Source organism: Ascaphus truei, chromosome 2 (genome assembly GCF_040206685.1).
Source record: "Ascaphus truei isolate aAscTru1 chromosome 2, aAscTru1.hap1, whole genome shotgun sequence".
NCBI classification, from domain to species: domain Eukaryota; kingdom Metazoa; phylum Chordata; class Amphibia; order Anura; family Ascaphidae; genus Ascaphus; species Ascaphus truei.
In genome coordinates this window covers 385,217,319-385,235,393 of record NC_134484.1, presented here as the reverse complement: position 1 = coordinate 385,235,393, position 18,075 = coordinate 385,217,319, and the positions used below count along the sequence as shown (strand labels likewise).

Below are 18,075 nucleotides of genomic sequence, written 5' to 3'. Positions count from 1 at the left end.
TTTTGTCCTCATTTGCATGTCATTTCCCAGAATCCCTTGCTGCAGTGGAAGTGCTGTGTGATAATGGTGAAAGGCGGGGTTGCAGACCAGTCTAAGACATGCAAATGAGCATACAGTAATATTTCCATTTGCTATTCTATGGTTTTACATATCAGGACATAATAACAATCATCTGTTCCTTAGCAGGTCTTACAATTAGGTAAATACAACCTCAGATGAACAACACATGACATATTACACTGTGTCATGATTTATTTAACAAAAATAAAGCCAAAATGGAGAAGCTGTGCGTGAAAAACTAAGTACACCCTTACTGCATCCATAGGAATTAAGATGCTAAGTAGCAGACAGATGCTGCTAATCAAATGCCCTTGATTAATATTTCATCAGCAAGTGTGACCACCTCTATAAAAAGCCAAAGTTTTAGCAGTTTGCTGGTCTGGAGCATTCAGGGGTGTGTTAATACAATGCCAAGGAGGAAAGATATCAGCAATGATCTTAGAGAAGCAATTGTTGCTGTCCATCAATCTGGGAAGGGTTATAAGTCCATTTCCAAACAATGTAAAGTCCATCATTCTACAGTGAGAAAGATTATTCAAAAGTGGAAAACATTCAAGACAGTTGTCAATCTTCCCAGGAGTGGTCGTCCCAGCAAATTCACCCAAGGTCAGACCGTCCAATGCTCAGAGAAATTGAAAAAAAAAACCCAAGAGTTACATCTCAGACGCTAAAGGCCTCAGTTAGCATGTTAAATGTTAAAATTCATGACAGTACAATTAGAAAAAGAATGAACAAGTATGGTTTGTTTGGAAGGGTTGCCAGGAGAAAGCCTCTTCTCTCTAAAAAGAACATGGCATCCCGGCTTAGGATTGCAAAGTTCAATTTGTACAAACCCCAATACTTCAGGAAAAATGTCCTTTGGACAGATGAGACCAAAGTGTAGATGTTTGGCCATAATGCAAAGCACCACGTTTGGCGAAAACCAAACACAGCATATCAGTACAAACACCTCATACCAATTGTCAAGCACGGTGGTGGAGGGGTGATGATTTGGGCTGGTTTTGCATCCACAGGACCTTGGAACCTTGCAGTCATTTAGTCGACCATGAACTCCTCTGTATACCAAAGTATTCTAGAGTCAAATGTTAGGCCATCTGTCCGAAAACTAAAGCTTGGCTGAAATTGGGTCATGCAACCAGACAATGATCCCAAGCACACCAGCAAATCTACAACAGAATGGCTGAAAACGAAAAGAATCAAGGTGTTGCAATGGCCCAGTCAAAGTCCAGACCTCAACCCGATTGAAATGCTGTGGCTGGACCTTAAGAGAGCTGTGCATAAACAAATGCCCACAAACCTCAATGAACTGAAGCAAAGTTGTGAAGAAGAGTGGGCCAAAATTCCTCAACAATGATGTGAGAGACTGATAGTCATACAGAAATTGATTACTTCAAGTTATTGCTGCTAAAGGTGGGTCTAAAAGCTATTCAATCATAAGGTATACTTAGTTTTTCACACATAGCTTCTCCATTTTGGCTTTTTGTTAAATAAATCATGACACGGTTTAATATGTAATGTGTTGTTGTTCATCTGAGGTTGTATTTACCTCATTTTAAGACCTCCTAAGGAAAGATGGTTATTATGTCTTGATATGTAAAACCATAGAATTCAAAGAGGGTGTACTTTCTTTTTCACGTGTGTGTGTGTGTGTGTGTGTGTGTGTGTGTGTGTGTGTGTGTGTATATATATATATATATATATATATATATATATATATATATATATATATATGGTGTTGGATTTTGCCAAGAAAAAACAATTATGTAGATTTAACCCCTTGAACAAGTCACTGTCCTTAGTACACTTTGGTACTAGGAGGACTTGTCCCTTTCATAATAGTCACTGTTACTCCAAATATATTGACCTCTGTATGTTCCAATGGAAATCATGCTTTTATCAAAATAAAAAAATTGAATGAATAATTAATTAATTAATTTGAATATCATACCTTGCGTGCAAAGTCTCCTTTCCCTTTATTGTAGGCTTTGTTCTCAAGAAAGTCAAATACATAATGGGCAAGGGATGGGCCAGCTTTTATCATCTCTGGATTTAGTAATAACTAGAAAAGAAAATTTGACATGATATAGGCAACTGTTTGTTTAAGGTACAACAATATTTAATCTGCTGGTGCTTTTAAACCTCTACAATGAAAGAATACCTCCTACTAAAACAGTTAACAGAAAATAATACATTAACTCTACACCAATAACAATAGTAAATATATTACTTAAAAAAAATTAATTTGCTAGTGCCAATATAGTCCAAGCCTAAGAGAGGGCTGGCCAACCCATGACCCGGCCACTTGACAGCCTTTGGAAATGCCGGCTTGATACTCAGGGGAATAAGCCACTCTGCAGGGCAGGTTTCGTCCATTAGTCGCCAGGGCCTCTGTGCCCTGCGGGGCCCAAGCTCTGCTCAGCTGTGGGGCCCTCTCACGCCATCCATGCTAGTGCACCAAGCAGGCGCCTGAAGTTGGGACCGCCCAGAATCTGGGCCTAACTTCTGCATCCGCCCTCGAGGTCACAGCTCCCCTCTGCCAGGGACCAGAGCCCCCCACCCCACGGTTTAATTCTTAGAAGGAGGGGGGTGCAAAAGGACAGTGGCCCGTCCAAAAAATGGAACCCTTTTATTGGCACGCCTGAATAAAAGATGAGACACCACTGGCCAAGGTGTATTTTTTTTTTTATCCATTGTCTTTTCAGAACTATTAAAATGAGTCAAAAGTTAAAAAGATATGAGTTAGATACATTGCATGACAAATACCTTTAAATATGCATTCAAATCGTTTTTCCTCTTTTCTAAAAATTCCTTATCCATATTGTTGAATGTCTTTTTGCCAGGCAGTTTCAAGAGACTTGCAAGGTTTTCAAACTACATGGAAAAATATGGTTAGAAAGAAAATGTGACATAGTAGGAAGTGTGCTTTAACCTGCTAAAAAGGTTGCATAAAAAAAAAAACATTGCTGGAAAATGTGTCCGTTTCAGTATATTTTGTGTCAAACTGAAAAATCCAGAGAGAAATACACATATATATATTCTGTAAAAACTAGACTAAATAAACATTGTTGACACAGAGAAATCACTGCTTTGAGTGTAGTATATTTAATGACTTATCAAAACGTCTCATGTTTTTTTTTTTTTTTTAAATTACACAGTTTACGTATTTCTCAGAGGTTATAATAATCGTAGAAATTGGATAATACATCCAAAGGATTAAGTACTCCAAAAGTGGACACTACATTTATATTACAGTACTGGAACTATTTAAGGCACAATATTACTTTTACGATGCATTGCTAGTACGCACAAAGTTGTTCTACTGAATACTAAATAGGCTGCCATTTATGACATAATAAAAGTAACTTGAAATAATTGAATTTGCCATGTACTCTAGTGACTCACTACAGCATTTTATTATGAATTCTGAACTACAAATAGGGAATTATGTAGAATACTTTCAGATGTGCAGGATGTGGTTCATTGGTTAGCACCTGAACATTGGGGTTGCTTGTCATTTCACTCCTAAATGGTAACAAGAATAATGGGGATCTTTCAGTGTATTAATTATTATTTAAATTGTAAGAGACACCTTAACAATAAAGAGGATAACTCCAGAATTAACGGTTTTAGGCCATTGATAGGATTGTCTGCAAGTTGTCATCTATAGAAAAGGGATAGCTGGAATGATCTGGCAAGTGAACAAGTTACTATGCTTGAGTTGGTAGCCGTAAAAAAAGAAGAATAAAGATTTTGTAAGAAAACATCCACTGCCCATATAGATATCGCTTTAAGAAGTTGAAAACCACAACCTGCTTCTTCAAAGTAAAAATTGTAATCTTTTGGTGTGGGTAAATAATTTTTTTGTCTATTTAATAAAAGGTATAACATGCAAATAATCCATTGTTCTCTAGGATCAATACAAGCATTTTACATGTCTCATCATGACACCAATTGTAGATTATTATAACACATATAGATTAAGAGCAAATAAAGAAGACCGACTTATATTATACAATGGGACGATGCAGCAAAATGATGTATGAGGCTGATATTTTTTTTTCAATGTTTAACTGCAAGAACAGATATTGTATCCAGTGGGTGGGAACCCCTGCTAAGCCTTGGGATCAGGAGTTTATGGACAGCTGGAAGTGGAATATGTGTTCACATTGCCTCATCTACTTTAACAATGGCCTTGCAAAGGTCGTTGTGGGTTCATGATATATTTATTAAAACTATGTAAAGTCACTACTTAAGTGCTAATTAGAAGGATCGTGAACAAAACAGGCTTCAGAAAGCCAGAAGAATTTTTTTTTTTTTTAAACATAAATGAGTCCCTTATATTGTGCTAGAAATATCTCTGGCTACTTGGCATCTATACAGAAGAAAAATCACCCTCTAATACAGTATGTACCAGGCCCTTCTGCACTTAAGCGTTAGCAATACTTGACTTTAACTGTCACAAGTCTGCACTATGATCATGGCCCATTTATAAAATCGTCAAGTTCCACTTTATACCAGCTGGGGATTTAGTTTATATTTTACAGCAACTGAATCTAACAATATATGCAAACCAATAAAAGGCAGATTTCTGGTGGTACAGAGACATGCCCACAGCTGTCCCAAGCTGAGACCTCACAGATACATAAGCTTTCACCTAAAGCCTATATGCTCAATTCCCAAGCTCAGTTTTTACTTCCTAAGCTCTGTGACTAATACAACAAATGAGCTGAGCCACTGTTACACACCCATTATTCTGTTATTCTCAACATTTGTCTATATCCCAGCTCTAATAAATCAGGGGAGCGCAAACTTTTTTGCGGCGCCCCCCCTGCCTGCTCTCCTCCGTTGTTGCGCGCGCGTGCGCCCCCCACTTACCTCGCGCGGCGTCAAATAACGCTGCGGGTCGTGTGATGTCACATGACCTGCAGCAGCATTTTAACGTCACATTACCATGGCAACTGCGGCGTTGCCATGGTCACGCGTCCTGAAGTCCTTGCGCGGTCCCCGGCATTTAATTTAAATTCTTTGGGGAAGAGCGCGTGACCTCTGCAACCACTCGTGCCCCCCTAAAAAACCTTGCATCCCCCACGGGGGGCGCCCCCCCCAGTTTGCACACCGCTGAATTGTGCTTCACTACAAAGTTGTGTGAGACGTTATTTATCAATTTCATGAGGTTATTTCATAAGACAAATAGATTGTAATGCAAAAAAAAATTAAGTAATTGTATATTTAAAAATAAATAATAATTTCTTCAAAATAATTAGAAATGCAGAATATTACTTAGGAAAAAGAATAGTTTTTAGTATAGAATTAATTATTTTATTATTAAATTGGGGCGGGATGTTTACCATAAACAGTACAGGCTATCAATTAAAGCTTTCTACATCCAACATGTGATTAGTTTTGTGTCGATATCAATGAGAACGGCTGATTTTCAGCACTTTGGGTGTATATTGTAAGCTCTCACGAGCAGGGACCTCATTACCTCTCTGTATCTGCTTGTGCATGTTTGTCCTTTTTTGTATTTGTATGTAACTCTGTTTAAGTAATGATCAAATCTCTGTTCCCCTATTCAAGGCCGGCGTGATGGCGGTGCAGTTGGTGCACTGAGGCCCGCAGTTAGAAGCCTCGGGCTCTCCCCCACAACAATTAAACTGATTGCCAGGGGGAAGTGCACGGAGCCTCTGTAAATCTTACCTTCTCCGGCAGCCTCTCCTCCTGCATGGTCCCTGTCAGCATGGCTCCGTGGTGTCCAATGGTGTTGTGTTGTCATGACAACGGGATGCCCTCTGGCGCCGCATTGCCATGACAATGTGATGCCTCATGGCACCACGGCGGCACGTGACGTCCCGTTGTCATGGCAACACGACGCCATTTGACGTCCCTGAGCCATGATGACTGGACTATGCAAAGGGAGATGCCGGGTGGCGCAGATCCGCCGGAGAAGGCAAGAGTGGAGGCCCCACACGTCCCTGCACGAAGCCCAGCAAACATCTCAGCCGGCCCTGCGGAATATGTTGGCGTTTTACAAACAAACAATGATGATAATACCTGTTAAATCCTCAATGTAACAGTGAATAATTTTTAAAACTGCAGCTTGCGCTTGTTTACCTGTTCAATGATCCGCATGTGAAAGTCATGAAAGTCACTGTAGCGGCGATATGTTTTCCACGTGTCTTCGATGCCTTCTACGTTTCGCCGATGGACAGTGATGGTATACAGTGCATATGTTTTGCCATGTTCATTACAAACTCCTGCCACAGCATATGGATCACAGTCAGCATGGACTAATCATTTAAACAAAATGTACAGAAACAAATGCACAAGAAATAAAGATAAAGAGACAGAATGAAAGAAATAATGCAAAGTCCAGACTGAATGGGATATATAAAGAATACATGAGCAAAAGGAACACAAACACATGTGGTCCTATCCTGAAAAACATGCAATGAGCTTTATTAAATATGAAAAAGGAGACAGTGGTTCCTTTAAACAGATTTCTATATTGATCTTAAAATACACCAGTGCAATTTGACCATTGGGTTACATTTCGTGATGTTTCTGAAAGTGTTCTACATTGGTATTTTAAAAGATACACAAATCTGCATTTGAAAATCATCAAAATCAAACTAGATTTCTTTTTTTTTTTTTTAACGTAGTTGGCACTTTTCCAAAGATAAGTACACATTTATTTTCCACCTATACAAAAACAGTAATGCTATTTTCTATACATGGAAGTCGTTTTGCCTTTCATTAAATTAAAGCAAATGTTCACTATATTCAATGTGTCTATATTCTAATTGAGAGTATACGGTACCTACAGTATTAAAGATGAAAGCTGGGCACATGCACACAAATATAAAAGAATATCTTCATTAGGTCACACTAAAAATACGGACTTTTCGGTCCAGTATGGACGGTCATCAGTACCTATGGTACCAATTCAGGTTTGCATAAAACGTCTTCCTTTTAAAGAATGCAAACATGTTATTTTTGCTTTACAGATAGTTAAGGAACGGAAGCAAATTACATTGGTATGTTTCCTTGGGACAACCTCTATCATACAAACACATTAGATCACGGTCATCTAAACAAGGCGAGGCAAGTGTACGTAAGACACTAGCCAAGTCAGTCTCTGACCAAAAAAATAATAATCAAATATATAGTGCTACATCTGAGCTCTGAAAAAAAGTTTCCACAGATGAAAAATATGCAATTAGGCAACTGCATCTTCCTTATTTGTATATTCTTTAGGACATATATAAGCAACTAAATGAAAAAGTATTATTTTTTATAACGTTAACCCAATGGAACATACTTGTATCATTCACTAGATCAGGGGCCACAAACATTTTAGATCGCGCGCGCCCCCCCCAACCACCCTCTTACCTGCTCTCCAGCATCTCCTCATTCCTGCAACGTCGCAGCGTTGTTGCTTTGAGAAGATGTACAGGGGAAGCCGGAGAGAAGGAAAGAGGCAGAGGCTCCATACCGCAATCACATTAAATGTTGGGGGAAGAGCACAGTGTCTCTGTAAGCACAGGGTTCTGTTCGGCACCCACCCTTGGGGGGAGGGGGGAGCAACGCCACCCAGTTTGCGCGCCCCTGCACTAGATGGTATATTTCATAGAGCTTTCTATCTTAATCTCTATGTATATAAAAGAGATCAATTCATAGTGTGTATGAATGGAAGAATTACATGTTTGTGCTACTTTTAAAATATTAGTTTATCAATCTACTGGAAGTGGTATATATCCGTTAAATATACCGAATTGCAAAGACATTTGATTGAACCTTGTTTTGCTTTTTACCTTTTTGCCTTGTTACCTTTTGTTTTTTTATTCTTGACAGTTTGAAGCAGGGGGTCTCCGAAGCTGACACACATTGATTTAAGCTCCGCGGACCCCCTGCTTCCCCAGATACGTTCATCTGAAGGTCTAATGGTATCCGCTCCGGCTGGTCACAGAATATGACCATTTAAAGGTCCCACGTCGTCATCCCATGCGGTTTCCTATTGGCCCACGCAACGTGGGACCTTTAAACAGAACAGCGATCCCGGTATCACCTTCCAATGTAAGTATCTCCGGGAGCAGTGGGTCCCCGGAGTTGAAATAATGCAGTTCAGCTCCAGAGACGCCCTGCTTCCCACCTAGGGGTGAAACAATTTTTTGTTTTAAGGCAATGGTGCTTTAAAGAATTTGTTGGCTTTTGATGTACTCAGACACTGAACACATATTTCATGTAGAGCTGTTGGTTTCAACTTTCATATGGTATTTGACTTGCCTATTAAAAGATTTATGGTTCAGGGAAAAACATTTAATACTGTCAGGAAACCATACTGTATTTTCAACTAGTATGATTTGTATCTTCAATTGTTTCCTACTGCTCTTGTAAATTGAAAATTAGGTAAAGTTATGCACCTTAATTAGATATATTTTTTTGCATTTCTTTACAATGCACCATCATGGTCTACAGTTCAGTACAACGAGGCTGTATAGATATATATACCTATGCTCATTTGCATGTCATTTCCCCGAATCCCTTGCTGCAGTGAAAACACTGTATGCTGGGTGATAATGGTGAAAGGCAGGGTTGCAAACCTGCCTAAGGCTGGGGCCATAGAGGGGGTAGCAGGGCTGAGGCGCGCTGACGCTGAGGCTCGCCTGCTGAAATCTGCGCGATTTCATGCGAGCCAGCGGGCGCGATCGGAGGCGGGGGGAGACTGAGTGAGGCGGGGCAGTGACGTCGCTGGGCCAATCACCCGCGACGCACCGACATCAAGGACGTCACGGCGCCGCGACGTTGACGCTGCTCCGCGCTGATTGGATGTTTTCAGCCGACAGCGCTCTGAAAAACAGCTTGGCAGTCGGCTAAAAAATCCAGCGCCTCAGCACGCCTGCGGACGCTCAAGTGAGCCCCCTCTACAGGCATCCTCATTGAGGATGCAGGGGCTCAGCGCGGAGCGTTCGCACGGCTCAGCGCAGCCTGTCCTTCTATGGACTCGGCCTAAGACATGTGAATGTGCTCACAAGTGATCTTTTTATTTGCTATATGCAATACGGTGGAGGTTTCGTGTTGCCTTTTTCACACACCATAAACACACACACACACACACACACACACACACACACACACACTTTAAATAAAAAGAATTGCTCCCAAGCTAAAATGCCTGTATTTAGTACAAAATTGAATGAAGTCCTTTCCTATATAGGCTTCACAAATACATGTCATCCACCATTAAATTACGATGTTGTGGATGTGTTCAGCTTGCATCCTGCCTTTTGCTAATGCTAAACAAATCAAACATGAAAAACATGCACCTGCAATTCAACTGATCGGGCATTTCCCTATGGAATAACACAAACGGAAGTCTATAGAAATATCAGTCAGGCTACATAAGAAGCAAAAAGTATCAATTGTTTGTGCCCACTGGCTTGCCCAGAGCAGCAGCCATCAATGGCTTCTGCCGTATAAGGATGCATTATCATAGTTTGTTCTAATGTAAAAACCTCTCCAGGTTTCTCTGAAAGTAATGTAATCGATTTACTGGTAAATAATGGTGTTAACATCATACTGAAAGATTTTGTATTTGCCCCTTCTGAGTGCTCAGCCTTTTAAGAGAGGCTGGTAAGCCTCAGTCTACTGTACATGACATGTGAGTGAACACTGGAGAAATGGTGCTAGCATTATGTGGGTAGAGAAACATCCCCGGAGATAAGGAACGTCAAAAGATGCTCTGCCAATAAAATGTTTGATAGTATGAACATTAAATTTAACCGATTTGTATAATCATTATTTATTATAACAGGACCTGCATGCTCATCTTTGATTTATGGCTAAGAATTTTAAAATAAGAACAGCTCTTTCCTCCCGTAAATTATCTGATTTTCCTACACTAGAAGTGGAGAAGGAACATATGACTGGCTTTAGCAACCACCTCTTTTGCGGGCCCCATGAAAATTACAAGGCCGAAAAACTAAGGTTGGTATCCTCAAAATGAAGTATCAGCAGCTGCAAAGATGGGAACAGCGCACAGAAATACATTTGAAATTCCTCAAATATGTACAATAGAACTATTGGTTTCACCTGTTGAGCAGGTAATTTTAAGATTTTTTTTTATATTGTAAATGAAATAGTTTTTTTTTTAATGTAGCCATGTTTGTAAACAGAATGAATGATTCTGCCCACAATATCCACCTTTCCTCCTGCCTTAATACTCTCGCTCCCGCCTACAAGACTTCTCCCGTACTGCCCCCTCTCTCTGGAATTCCCTACCACGTACAGTACCATCAGACTCGGCCTCAGCTTTCAAACACTTAAAAACTCCCTGAAAATGCCCCTTTTCAATGATGCCTACCTGGCATACCTCTAACATCCAACTCCAGCCCTAGTCCTCACTATCCCTATTGGGATAAGCGGTCGGACCAATCTCCAAGCTATGTAGCACCCCCTGACATCCTCACTCTCAAACTTGAATAGGATCAGCGGTGCGGCTAGACCATATTCCACCCGAGGTATACTCCATCCCACAACGAGCAGCCCCTTTACCTTTTGTTTCAACATTATCCCTCATTCCCTCTAGATTGTCAGCTCACATGACCAGGGCTACAACTACCTGTTTGTATCCGTTTGTGTGTCCTTACTTGTATTTGTATGTAACGATCGGTTATGCAATGATCAAATCTCCCATTGTACCACGCTGCGGAATATGTTGCTGCTTTACAAATAAACAATGAAGACAAATATATGAAAACATGCAACAGAAGACGATAACATGGATAAGCTAAAGGAAAATTCAGCTGCCAAAAGAAGGTAGGAGAAACATTACTTTGGAAAAGAAGAGATCAGAAAAAAATCACTTACCAGTGTCAGAAATATATGCAGTAATTTGTAGCAACTCATCTGAGCTAACATTTGAAAGGTCATCAAGAGACTGAAAACCAAAAAACATAAGCAAAGTTAGGTTATCATTACCATGCACGCCAGACTCGGGTAAACATACTTTTCTAAAATATAATTTTATTAATATAGTAATGCAATGGTCAGTATGTTTGCTATATGTGTATGTATGCTATATGGGTTTGGGTGTGTGTGCGCGCGCAGGTTACATGCGTGTATGTGCGTGTGTGTGTACACGTGTTATACATGTGAGTGTGTGCATGCGTGTTATACATGTGAGTGTGTGCATGCGTGTTATACATGTGAGTGTGTGCATGCGTGTTATACTTGTGCGTGGTCGTGTTGTGTGTGTGTTATTATGCTAATTTGCAACTTCCTGCAAAATCAGATTCGCTTAATGCAGAGACTATAAATATTGTGCACACTATGTTTCTCTCATTGTCTGGGGATATTTCGCTGAAACTTTGCCAATTTGCCGACATTATTAGCTATTTGAGGCTTGGTGTATAGTTTTGCAGGGAATTGAATTTCAGGGGTAAAAAAGGCTTAACATTTGGGAATGTAAACAAAGCCGTCGTGCAAACTGCTTTAAAATAATCATTTTGTTCAGGTCACGGTCTTGTGCGCTGACAAGCACTTTATTAATTAAAACAAAAAAAATATTGTAATAAAAAAAGGAACATAATAAACAAACATCTCCCAAAAAGTCAAATTGACATGAAAGAGCCAGAATCCTGCCAAATACACACATTGTACCCAATAATTATCCAACAGAATGATTCACCACCATGCGCTAGAAACAGCAGCCAATGGGACACACCTGGCCATCAATAGCTAACCACCAATCACCTAAAGGCAATCTTCCCCTTGTCACAGTAACATTCCCACAAACCGGATAAGCTGCACTACCACTAAATCTACCCAGGAACTAAAATAAATGACAGGTGTGGCAGTCCGCAACAGCATGTCGCCCAATACGGAGAACTTCCATAGTTTGAGGTCCCCATTTCAAGCACAGATGATGCTTTACAACACTGACATTATGTTGTCGTTTTGAGTACTGCTTGAAAGTGCAACAAGTGAACATGAAAAGCTTTAACAAGATGGAATCACAAAATAAGAAGTTTGCCTTGTGCATTCCCTCTTAATATTCAACTAATAATATTGACTTGTAATTTGTGAGGGCTACATTTTACAGGGCCTGCTGTGAAAAGAAAGGAATCTGTATTTCGTCAGTGGAATTTTCTTACTTGCATATAAAACATAGCTAAATGATCATTTTGCTCACGCAACAAGCTTCCCCACAGAAAGCTAGGAGAGAAAGCACAGTGCCTTCAAATGAGTTACAAATATTGCAACTCATTGACCTTAGGAATGACCTTTTCCCTATTCATTGCCTGTTCTGTTTATTGTAACTGAATGACACAGGGGAGCTGTATTATTGGAGTAGGCATTTACTCCAGACATGGATCCAAGCCAGAAATAACTAATCTGCTAGTGTTCAAACACCTGCACAAGCACAGCGGTCCCAGAATAGCACTAAACATTACAAACCAAGGGAAAGTAAAAAGTTCCTTTATATACACGCTATTGTTTCCCAGACCTCATACCAACACCAACGTTTCCTTCTCACTCTGTGAACTGATCCTTTCCACATCTAGGATACAAAAACTGCCATTCAAAAAGGGCAACTTGACACTTTCTTTTACTACAAAGAACACATATAAATAACCCCATGAGGGATGGAGTTTATTTCTTATGTAATCGAGATCAAACACAGAGATCCAAAAAAATAAACCTGTTTTTTTGCTGATGCAGTTATTTACATTGTCCACCTTTGCATGAACTACACCAGGGTTAGCCAAATCCAATCCTCAAGAGCTAGCAATGGGTCAGGTTTTATGGATATCCCAGCTTCAGCACAGGTGGCTCAATCAGTGGCGCAGTCGGAGTGCTGAAGCAGGGATATCCTGAAAATCTGACCTGTTTGTAGCCCTTGAGGACTGGAGTTGGCAACCCCTGAACTTCACACATATTTGGAAGACCCTGCATGCACAATTTGCCTGTTTGAGGAAAGTAACTACACTTTTAAAACCGTTTTCAAAAAACCATACAAAATCATTTCCTTCTTATACTACTTTATAAATCTTCTGTACTTTTACTTAAAAATAAAGCTGCATAGGGCACATTTACTGTGAACCACACACAGATTTACATCGCAACCTCATTTTGCCCTTCATTGTACGCTATGATGTAACTGTATTAAATAAGCTGGCTAGTACTATAATATCACTCGCCTGCAACTCGAGTTGGGAAACATTCCTACATTAACAGTCACAAATACTTTTGCATATTTAGATTGGGGGAAAAAAGTTGAGATCTGACATATGAAAATATGGCAAAGATAGCCAACTACAAATGTTTGACTCTGACGGCACTTCTAATCCCATCACAAAAACTGGCACATATTCCCATAGTAAAAATATTGAGTTGTGAATAGACAAATAGCCTTTGCTCAAAGGTTTTGCTGCTTCCAGGATATGTCTGTCTGTGATGCAAATCAGCACTACTTTGCACATCTCTACTTGCAACCAGCATTTTGATGCTGTACTTTATAATAGGGTGAGAATTGCAGCTTACATAAGGTTACTAGACATTTTCACAATACCTAGTAAAAGGAAATGTCTCCGATAGTTGATCTTTTTAGTGGCACAATGGGTTGCCAGTAAAAGCTATAATGTTTTCTTCGATATCGTATGTAACGTGCAAATATTCAGAAACTACAAATATTAGAACACATGAAACGTTCTTGAAGCAGTCACAGGTTAAAAAAAGACAAAACGTAAAATAAAAATACACTTACGAAATTTATGCTGCCTGTTGGAGACCCATTAAAAGATTCTGTGGACAAAAGAATGATTTAGAATGCAGAACATGCTTTCTAAACAGTAACTGTAGTTAAGGCTCACGCACTAGGAATCAAATCACGCCAGTTGACACACGACAAAACATGTTTTCCCCCAATTTTTTTTTTTAAACGAACAACTTGTGGCACACACCCAATATCTGAATCTCTAAATCCCCATGGTCTCCAACCAAAACATCTCATTGAAAATGTATGTGCACCTGCAACAAGCTAATAATGGGCCTTGATGCAGCGGAGAGCAATTAATTTGTGATTTGAATTTCGTGGCATCACATTATGCTGACTATTGTTGCATTGACCAAGAAAACACTGCACTAAAGTACACAAATAAATGTTAGCGCCACTTCATTTTTCCTTCCATGTACAGCAAGTGTATTTAGTTATTTTCACATCCCAGTTATGATCATAGAAGATATTAGACAAAAAAAAAGTTTATTGGTTAGTGAAACTGTATTAGAAACATCTAAAGTCACTTGAATATAAAATTTAAAAAAACAATCAAAACAAAAAAGCTATTTATTTTCATTTACTTTTTACAGGTAAACATATGAAGTAAATTCCACCACGTGAAATACAGCAGCAGGTCTGCACCACTTGTTAGTGTATGTGTAAACTAAAGCAAGAGAAAGAAAGCCACTAGAGGGCATTAAAACACAAGTTAACAATTTAATGAGCCTGTTTTCATGTTTTGTATGCACATAAATGTAGTGAAACATTTGACACTTGCTTAAATCAACATGGCAATGTGGCTTAAAACCATGTTCTAAAGCTTAAGCAATAATCCTAGAAGCTCAACATCCACTTTATAATATTTTTTGTTGTTGTCGCGACTCCTTTTATGGGTGCACAAAGGGATTTGCATACAGTATCAACAATTCACATCAGCCCTGCGAGTAAAATGTATATGGTAAGATAGATCAAAACACCAGTATGCCATCCATCTATGGCAGAAGGCTACATGGAGATTACACTCAATGGGCATAAATAATGAGAGGACAGGAGTTGCACATGGGGAAGTTAAAAAGAGCACCTAAGTGATGCTGTGCACAGGAGCCCAGAAAGAGAGAGAGCAAGTAAGAACTGCACAGAGGGAGAGCGCAGCACTGTGCTAGGGCAGTAGGCGAGGATAAGAGTAAGCATTGCACAGAAAGAGCGCAGCACTGTGCTACGGCAGTAGGCGAGGATAAGAGTAAGCACTGCACAGAGGGAGATCATAGCACTGTGCTAGGGCAGTAGGCGAGGACAGGAGTAAGCACTGCACAGAGGGAGATCGCAGCACTGTGCTAGGGCAGTAGGCGAGGATAAGAGTAAGCACTGCAGAGAGGGAGATCACAGCACTGTGCTAGGGCAGTAGGCGAGGACAGGAGTAAGCACTGCACAGAGGGAGATCGCAGCACTGTGCTAGGGCAGTAGGCGAGGATAAGAGTAAGCATTGCACAGAAAGAGCGCAGCACTGTGCTACGGCAGTAGGCGAGGATAAGAGTAAGCACTGCACAGAGGGAGATCGTAGCACTGTGCTAGGGCAGTAGGCGAGGACAGGAGTAAGCACTGCACAGAGGGAGATCGCAGCACTGTGCTAGGGCAGTAGGCGAGGATAAGAGTAAGCACTGCAGAGAGGGAGATCACAGCACTGTGCTAGGGCAGTAGGCGAGGACAGGAGTAAGCACTGCACAGAGGGAGATCGCAGCACTGTGCTAGGGCAGTAGGCGAGGACAGGAGTAAGCACTGCACAGAGGGAGATCGCAGCACTGTGCTAGGGCAGTAGACGAGGATAGGAGTAAGCACTGCACAGAGGGAGATCGCACCACTGTGCTAGGGCAGTAGACGAGGATAGGAGTAAGCACTGCACAGAGGGAGATCACAGCACTGTGCTAGCGCAGCAGGCGAGGATAGGAGTAAGCACTGCACAGAGGGAGATCGCAGCACTGTGCTAGGGCAGTAGACGAGGATAAGAGTAAGCACTGCAGAGAGGGAGATCACAGCACTGTGCTAGGGCAGTAGGCGAGCACAGGAGTAAGCACTGCACAGAGGGAGATCGCAGCACTGTGCTAGGGCAGTAGGCGAGGATAAGAGTAAGCACTGCAGAGAGGGAGATCACAGCACTGTGCTAGGGCAGTAGGCGAGGATAAGAGTAAGCACTGCACAGAGGGAGATCGCAGCACTGTGCTAGGGCAGTAGGCGAGGATAGGAGTAAGCACTGCACAGAGGGAGATCACAGCACTGTGCTAGGGCAGTAGGCGAGGATAGGAGTAAGCACTGCACAGAGGGAGATCGCAGCACTGTGCTAGGGCAGTAGGCGAGGATAGGAGTAAGCACTGCACAGAGGGAGATCACAGCACTGTGCTAGCGCAGCAGGCGAGGATAGGAGTAAGCACTGCACAGAGGGAGATCGCAGCACTGTGCTAGGGCAGTAGACGAGGATAGGAGTAAGCACTGCACAGAGGGAGATCACAGCACTGTGCTAGCGCAGCAGGCGAGGATAGGAGTAAGCACTGCACAGAGGGAGATCACAGCACTGTGCTAGCGCAGCAGGCGAGGATAGGAGTAAGCACTGCACAGAGGGAGATCACAGCACTGTGCTAGCGCAGCAGGCGAGGATAGGAGTAAGCATTGCACAAAAGTGATTGAGAAATTAAATGCAAGCAATTAAAAAATTATTATTTGGGGCTACTGCAGAGAAGATTTGAGGTAGCCCAACCTACAGGCCCCCCTGGTTGACCATATATTTGTAGTGTTTTTTCCTGCTCTAGTATCAGAAACTCAGGGGGGCTGTGAGGTAAAGAGACCACTGATTAGCTCCCAGATAGTTTAAAAATAAAATTAAAAAAATCGCCAAAATATTGCATGCCAAGTGCTGCTTTAAGTAAATTATATGCACTGAACTGCACTGAAACACTATTTTTATCTCCAGAGACTCTCTGGTTCTGGAGATACATACTGAAGCTACCAGGTGTTACTTCTTGTTTTGTTTAAAGGCGCTCCAATAGGCAACAACAACCGATCGTGTTGCTGCTTCCTACTGGCCAACGAGACCTGAATTTTGACTTCTCAGAAGAGTGAACAGACACAGCGAACTACATCTGGTTCAAGCAAATCGGGGATTCCCCTGGGCTGAAAATAACAAAGTTCAGCCCTGGAGGATTCCCTGTCCCGTGCGGTAATGGAACCTTCAGGACAAGAATACTTGTCTGGTAGAAAGAATATGGTTCTAAGGATCGCTCTGACAGCAAGTCACTGCATAAGGATCGCTCTGACAGCAAGCCACTGCATAAGGATCGCTCTGACAGCAAGCCACTGCATAAGGATCGCTCTGACAGCAAGCCACTGCATAAGGATCGCTCTGACAGCAAGCCACTGCATAAGGATCGCTCTGACAGCAAGCCACTGCATAAGGATCGCTCTGACAGCAAGCCACTGCATAAGGATCGCTCTGACAGCAAGCCACTGCATAAGGATCGCTCTGACAGCAAGCCACTGCATAAGGATCGCTCTGACAGCAAGCCACTGCATAAGGATCGCTCTGACAGCAAGCCACAGCATGAGGATCGCTCCGACAGCAAGCCACTGCATAAGGATCGCTCTGACAGCAAGCCACTGCATAAGGATCGCTCTGACAGCAAGCCACTGCATAAGGCTAAGGCCCCGCTCCCAGAGTCAGCGCACCCGCACTGCTGACAGGCGGTGCGCTGAGATACACAGACCGCGATATGCGGTCTGTAGGGAGCGGGAGGTGGGAGGTTTGACAGGGAGGGGGGGCGTGGCTTGAGCGGAGGGACCCGCTACTCTCCCCCCCCTCCCTCCACGGACTGCAGGAGGGAGCTGCTACTCTCCCCCCCCCTCCCTCCACGGGCTGCAGGAGGGACCCGCTACTCTCCCCCCCCTCCCCGGACTGCAGGAGGGAGCTGCTACTCTCCCCCCACTCCCTCCACTGGCTGCAGGAGGGACCCGCTACTCTCTCCCCCCCCCTCCCTCCACGGACTCGGGCTGGAGCACTCATACATACACACATACACACACACAGGCAGGCACTCACGCACTCATACACACACGCGCGCACACACATGCAGGCACTCACGCACACACACACACACACACACACACACACACAGGCACTCAGGCACTCAGGCACTCAGGCATACACATACATACACACACACACACACACACAGACAGACAGACAGGCATGC

General features: G+C 42.1%; 1 protein-coding gene across 9 annotated transcripts in view; it reads right to left on the bottom strand.

Annotated features, from left to right (window-relative positions):
- The window catches only part of SNX13 (sorting nexin 13), a 148,289-nt gene that overhangs the window by 23,263 nt on the left and 106,951 nt on the right, over nucleotides 1-18,075 (bottom strand). For all 9 annotated transcript variants that reach the window (XM_075587191.1, XM_075587197.1, XM_075587198.1 and 6 more), the window contains 5 exons: nucleotides 13,826-13,863; nucleotides 10,927-10,996; nucleotides 6,172-6,314; nucleotides 2,824-2,931; nucleotides 2,009-2,119 (listed from right to left, as the gene is read on the bottom strand). In XM_075587191.1, the coding sequence (XP_075443306.1) occupies nucleotides 2,009-2,119; nucleotides 2,824-2,931; nucleotides 6,172-6,314; nucleotides 10,927-10,996; nucleotides 13,826-13,863 (470 nt within the window). The remainder of the gene's footprint in view (nucleotides 1-2,008; nucleotides 2,120-2,823; nucleotides 2,932-6,171; nucleotides 6,315-10,926; nucleotides 10,997-13,825; nucleotides 13,864-18,075) is intronic.